The 6,504-nt window shown below is 35.3% G+C and overlaps 1 protein-coding gene across 1 annotated transcript; it reads left to right on the top strand.

Annotated features, from left to right (window-relative positions):
* Positions 1–362: 362 nt before the first annotated feature.
* Positions 363–1,863, top strand: LOC121412932 (capping protein inhibiting regulator of actin dynamics-like; the record flags this gene model as incomplete). Its single annotated transcript, XM_041605695.1, has 1 exon — positions 363–1,863. A coding segment is annotated over one exon (651 nt), but the record flags the coding sequence as incomplete, so codon positions are not given.
* Positions 1,864–6,504: the final 4,641 nt, after the last annotated feature.

Below are 6,504 nucleotides of genomic sequence, written 5' to 3'. Positions count from 1 at the left end.
CCTTGTATGCTTTGTAATTTGTATCTTACAGTACCAGGATGGAAGTGACCTGCAGGCACTGCAAAAGAGTATTTTCATCTTATCCAGAATTAAATTATCATCTACGGAAGGTTCATCAAATGACTTTTCTTATTCACTGTGAAAGATGTAATCATGAGACTGATAAAAGAGAGTCAATGAGACAGCATTACAAAAGACATCACCGAGCTTATATCAAAGAAGTGGATACACTAAGATCTAGCCCGACTTTGCCTACATGTAAGTCTAAAGAAAGGATGGAGGAACAGCAGGAAAGGGAGAAGAGGAGACAGATAGAGGAAGAAAGGGAGAAAGAGAAGAACGGACGAGAAGAACAAAGAAAGAGGAAAGAGGAGGAGGAAAGAATCGAGGAGGAAAGAAGGCGGCAGGAAGCAGTAGAGGAAGAAAGGAGGAAGGAGGATAGCCAGGAAAGAGTTTGGAAAAGGGTTGGTAGGAGCAAGATAGACGAGATAGATGAGGAGATCATAGAAGAAAGACGGAAACTACAGGAAAGTAGGGAGAAAGAAGAAGAAGAGAGACAACTCGATGAAGAAGGAAAGCAGCTAGAAGAGGAGAAGCGGAAGATAGAGGAGGAGGAGAGAAGGTTAGAAGAAGAGAAGAGAAAATTAGAGAGAAGGAAACGTGACAAGGAAGCAAAGCAGAGAAGACAGGAAGAAGAGAGGCTAGAGAAAGAAAGGGAGCTTGAGAAGAAGAGATTAGAAGAGGAGAAGAGACTGAAGGCAGAGATAAGACAGATTGAAAAGAATTCAGAAGGCAACACAGATGAGACCCCAGAATGCAGAGTTGTTGAACTTGTCAGTGATAAGAAGACTATTTCCATAAACCTTCCTGAATGCCAGAATGACCAGATCCAAATAGTTACCAAGGTTACGATTGCCACATCTTACTATGTCAAGACAAAGAATGGATATGTTCTAAAAAGAAGATTAATTGACTCTCACTATCCAGAGAAAAGACCAAAAGTTACAAAGTAATTTGTTGTACATTTTTATGATCCTCATGTATTTTGTATGAGCTTTATGTATCTTATGACGTTTAAGAATATTTTTTTTTATGTGCATGAATGAATATTCATGTATTTTGTATTGCTATATATTGAAATTTAATGCTATTTATATAGTCACTGGGACAGTGACTTATTTGGCAGGGGGTAGTGTGAAGGAAACCCCCCTTCGTGAATAGGAAAATCTCATCTTAAAAGAGATATTTAGATTTCTAAAATGTCCTTTTCATCTGGAGTTTTGTTTGTTTACATAACGTAACTGAAAGCCATTATAGTCATTGAATGAAAGGTTAAGTGCCGGTGATCAGCTGTTTTTACTACGTGAACTGTGACCTGAATTCCAGAGAGAGACTGGTGAATTTCTTTGGATTAATTGTTAGTGTGCGCGCATACGTGTTAGCGCAGAGGAATTGGTATATTTCTGCTGAGTCACGCCATAATCGCGTAGAGCCAGCAGTACGATCTATTTATGGGACCGGTATGGTCTGTTATGACATTTTATGAGCGTTTAAATAGCTCTAAGTCAAATTTGAATCTTACCTTTTGTGTAAATTCCATGAAAGTTGATGACAGCACTAATTTATTGCTGGAATTTCTTCATTCATGTTTGGATACTGTTATTTTCCTTTATTCTGAGACGATTACCGGCAGTATTTTGAACTTTTCCTTGGATCTTAAGCTCTGATGCGCGCATACGCGCACAGACGCACTATCTTGTGTATTTTAAAGTACTGAATTTGCATAGCATCCCGCCGCGTAATGTTATGTGAATTGAGTGGTTTTTAAAGCACTAAAATTACATAACAACCCGCCGCGTAATGTAATGAGCTCAAAAATTGCCAAAATCCTGGGGGGCCAAAAGTCTATAAATAGGCGAGGTTTTCGAGAGTTTGCCATATCGTCTGCAAGCTCGTTAGAGTAGGATCGTTGAAAGTCTCTCACTCAATCTCTCTCTCAGAACCACTATTCATTGTTCATTCAACTTAAGCATTCTTCTGTGAGTACATTACGTCATAATATGACACTTAGTTCCATTCAGGGAATTCAGCGAGAATAATGATGAATTTTAGCTACGAATTTGAAATCGTTCGTCACCTTTTTGGGGTTCGTGACGATCTTAGGCAACCAATACTCTGTTGCATTTCTTTATAGTCAGCTTGGATTTATCAGTTGTTCACAGAAATTGGGCAGCTTTTGTTATTCTTTCGCAGACTTTGATTGATTTATCAAGTCTACTGATTGTTTGATAGATATCTAGAGAAGATATGAAAGCATTTATTGGTGCTTGTTTGTGTTCATTTTGACATGAACACAGCTGTTTAAAAGCAGATAGAAATTAATTGATGGTCACGATAGTGAACATGAATGCTGACTATTAATTTATCTTTCTGGAATCTCCTGAATGGATAATTCTATTTAATTACCTTATTTATGAAATTGGATAATTTATGCATTTTTATATTATGAATTTATTTCTGACTTGATGACTATATTTAGGCAGTCCTTTTAAGGACTCTTGACAGTCTGAATACTTAATCAAATTATCTAGTCAGGGAAATTAAATTACTGCATTGATAAAATTATTCTACCAACGTGGAAAAGGCTAGTGTCAGATTTTCAATCTCTAAACAGAGATTATCTTTTGGTCAGTAACATTTGGCATAAAACTGTCAAGTTGTTCTGGAATGTGTGTTGTTTTGGTATTGCTTTGAATATTGATCTGACTTTGGCATTTTTCCACATTGGTCGTTTAAACAATATTTATTGATAGAGTCGTTAACTCAATTCTAATTTCAGGATTAATTACTTTGGTTATTTATTTACATTTCTTACATCATATACAAATAGGATCAAAACTAAACAAAACTAGCCATCATGAGTGTGTGGATGTTAAGGTCACGTGTTACATAGTGTCAAGCATGCAATTCCCGTAGTTGTTAAGATCAGAATATTTGTAGTTATTAAGACCAGAATATTTTGTTATATCAAAATATTTAATGTTATATCAGAATACTGAATATTAATTCTGATTAAGATTACGATATAATCAGAATGACATGTAAATAATAGATGAGATGTAAATACCTGAGTATCAGAAAGCATTTGTAAATAACTTGTAAATAATTGTCTGTGCAGTCATTCACATATTTTATTAAGGATACTTGATGTTTATAGACTGAAGTAAACTCAATTTATGGATGAAGCTTAATTCTTCATTAGAGCATTGACATTGTATAAATAGTTGGTTGATTTACTTAACACTGAAATAGGAATAAGGTGTTGGTCTTTCAGACTTGTTTTGCTTAGCTGTATGCTCAGACAGCAGGGACGAGGTTAGAGTTTCCGGTAGGCTTTAATGCTAAGAAAGGTACTATGTGAGTCTATTCTTGAACCCGTGATGATTAGGGATATTTACGGATTTCTGAGGCTTTTCATCACACAGAATGTTGGATGTTGATACAAACTTCACACCGACAAAGTGAGTGGGAGTTTTGTAGGCGCTGTAAGGCTGGTAAACAAGGCCCGTTGAGAGGTTGATAGGATAAGAATATTTTTGGAGATTGGTGTGTTGTATTGGGTTAGTGACATTGGATGGAGAAAGATATTGAGTAACTGCTGGCAGTTTAGATAGGATTACTCACATAAGTCAGATCGACAGAAAAGAACCATTGGTCCTGGAACCTTTGTGGAGAGTAGTTTACAGTTTTAAGTGGAAATAACTCTGAGAGGGAACACAACTCTACGGAGTATAAAGTACGGAACTAAAGTAGGATGTAGCTTAGGTAATAATCAATACTTACAAACGATACCGATAGTGTATTTGTAACAGTAATACATAGGATTTATCAACTTAGCAATTAATTATTATTCTATTTATCATTCTTTCAATTTAAGAGTGACATGCACAGACTTACAGTTAAATTCTTATCTACGTAGAGTTAAGTTATACAATTTAATATTGCTCATTCCATATTCAATGAATTTTTATACTTATGTAAATTGATGTAAATATCCAAATTTTATTGTGAAATGTTCAGAAGAATTGTTAACTTCAAAATTTCTTATATTAAAGTTCAGTTGAACTTTATTTTATTTTTCTTAGGAATCAGTAATTGGACTTGCACACTTTGCATAGAAGGAAGATGATTAGTGATCAGTGTTTGAGAATGATGAATCCAATAAATTGGATTTGTTGTTAAGTCTTAGAATTAGAAATGGTGATCGATTGATTAGTGATGATTGATTGATGATGTGATTAGGGATAAGAAGTACCGTACAATTAGTTTAAGCATTATTTAAGTTAGGGTTCTTAGTTTATTTATAGACCAACCTTGTATATTGCAAGAAAACGGAACGCGACATCGAGCTTGGGAAACTACGCTTACCTAGTGAGACCCAGTGATAAAGAGTGGAATTGAGAACTGAAACAGACTAGAATGATTGGTTGCGAAGCATAGCCTGATCGCTTCTATGGATGTCGATGTGCATAATTTAACTTAGGTGACTGCACGTGTGTGAAGTGGATATGCCTGAGCGTGTGTGTAGAAACACAAGGCGAACAAGTATTGTACGTGAGTGAATAGAGATTTTGCTACATGGCTTCTCTATCAAAGAAAGATGGGAAATTTTAGCTTTGTATTTAAATTAATCGAAGTCATTCAGTGAGTAAACTCACCTATTAAATTCTGTTGCGAGAGTCCGGGTCAAGAGATATGTCTGAAGTCTCAAGATGGAAGAAATGACGGTTTTTCTTCAGGTCATCGGAGCTCCTTCAACATCCATGGCTGTGGCAGAATGGAGAGGCTAAAAGTTGGCGGTCGATGCGAGAAGATGGACCAATCATAGGCCTTGAAGCGTAATCTCAGATATTGGATCATGAGACGGCTATTCTGATTGGAGGTTTACTGGACATTTAATTAATTAAAGTTCTCATCGAGGAAAAGTTCTTCATTTACGGTCAAGTGTTAAATAATGCTTGGTCGAGAGCTCAATAACTCTATAAACTATTGTGGTGGCAGCATACTTTTATTTGAGGGGGTCTCGCGTTACAATATTATTTAGGCTTGTTTTTCCACGAGCGAACGGAGTGAGCGACCGGTTTGGAAAAGTTTTAAAATCTGAAGTTATTAAAAACGATATTTAGTCATTGGGGCGCTCATTACTCTTGAAATGGCATCCTCGCAAGATGTTGCGAGAACGAATCACAAACTCATATTCTTTGACATTTGATTTAATGAGACATGGGCAATAAATATTCCAAGCGGTTAATTTTATCTGGCCCTCTGTTAGCGGCATTGAATTATTATTAATATAAAATCCGAAATATCTTCAAGTAAAAAACAGAGTGTTGTTACGTTGATAAACCAAACAAAGAGAAAAGATTTAGGAAAATTATCGACTTATTTCATTGATTAATTTCGATGTAAAAATATACTCTAAAGTTCTTTTAACTCGCTTACAAAAAGTAATACACTTAATTATTTATTCAGATCACAAACCTACATGTTCATATCAACATGCTTTTTTAAAGGAAAAATATATTTCACAGGCGATTCGGACTGTACATGGTATGATTTACTACCTTAAAGGACAAGTCCATCCCAACAAAAAAGTTTATTTGATAAAAAGAGAAAAATCCAACAAGCAAAACACTGAAAATTTCATCAAAATCGGATGTAAAAAATAAGAAATTCATCTTTAATACACCGATTGGCAGCTCTTGCCTTTCGGAAGCATCTTTCGAATTACGTTGAACGTAAATACTCAAACATGTCACACACGCACAGTCCCTCACACTCACGTATGCATCCAGCCTAACTCACACTCCCCGCCCTCACACACACACACACGGGAGAGAGAGAGATAAATATAGTATATGAGTATAATTATATAAGTATAAGTATTTATTTCTTGTCCAAAAATGGAAATTCTTCTTGTTTACGTGCCTTACAAGTACATGATAAAGAGATGAAATCATATAAATTCATACACAATACATGAACAATGAAATTTACATTTGGAACATAACAATAGTCTGACATGATAAGTCATTGCAGTGTTTTCAATCAAGAAATGCATTGGGTAAATCTATTGCAATTATCTGAAATATTGAAGTTATAAAAGAAAGACATTATTAGATTGCTTTATTAAATCAACCAGGTTTATTATTCACTTTCTAATTAATAATTACAACCTATATGTATACAAAATGTTTCAATGAGCATATATCACACGGATTCAGATTTATGATTACAATTCCCTTATGGAACAAACACAGTGTTACCACAGTGTGTTCACATAGTTGACTATGTGTAAACTATGTGTTAACTATGTGGTCACAGTGTTGTCACAGTGTTGTCACAGTGTGAGACTTCAGATCACATAGTTAATCACATAATTGCCCACATAGTTGGGTAACAAACACAGTGTTACCACAGTGTGTTCACATAGTTGACTATGTG

This window comes from Lytechinus variegatus, chromosome 4 (assembly GCF_018143015.1).
Source record: "Lytechinus variegatus isolate NC3 chromosome 4, Lvar_3.0, whole genome shotgun sequence".
In the NCBI taxonomy this organism is placed as follows: Eukaryota; Metazoa; Echinodermata; class Echinoidea; order Temnopleuroida; family Toxopneustidae; genus Lytechinus; species Lytechinus variegatus.
Note: the sequence above shows the minus strand (reverse complement) of the source record. Positions and strands in the feature narration are given on the sequence as shown.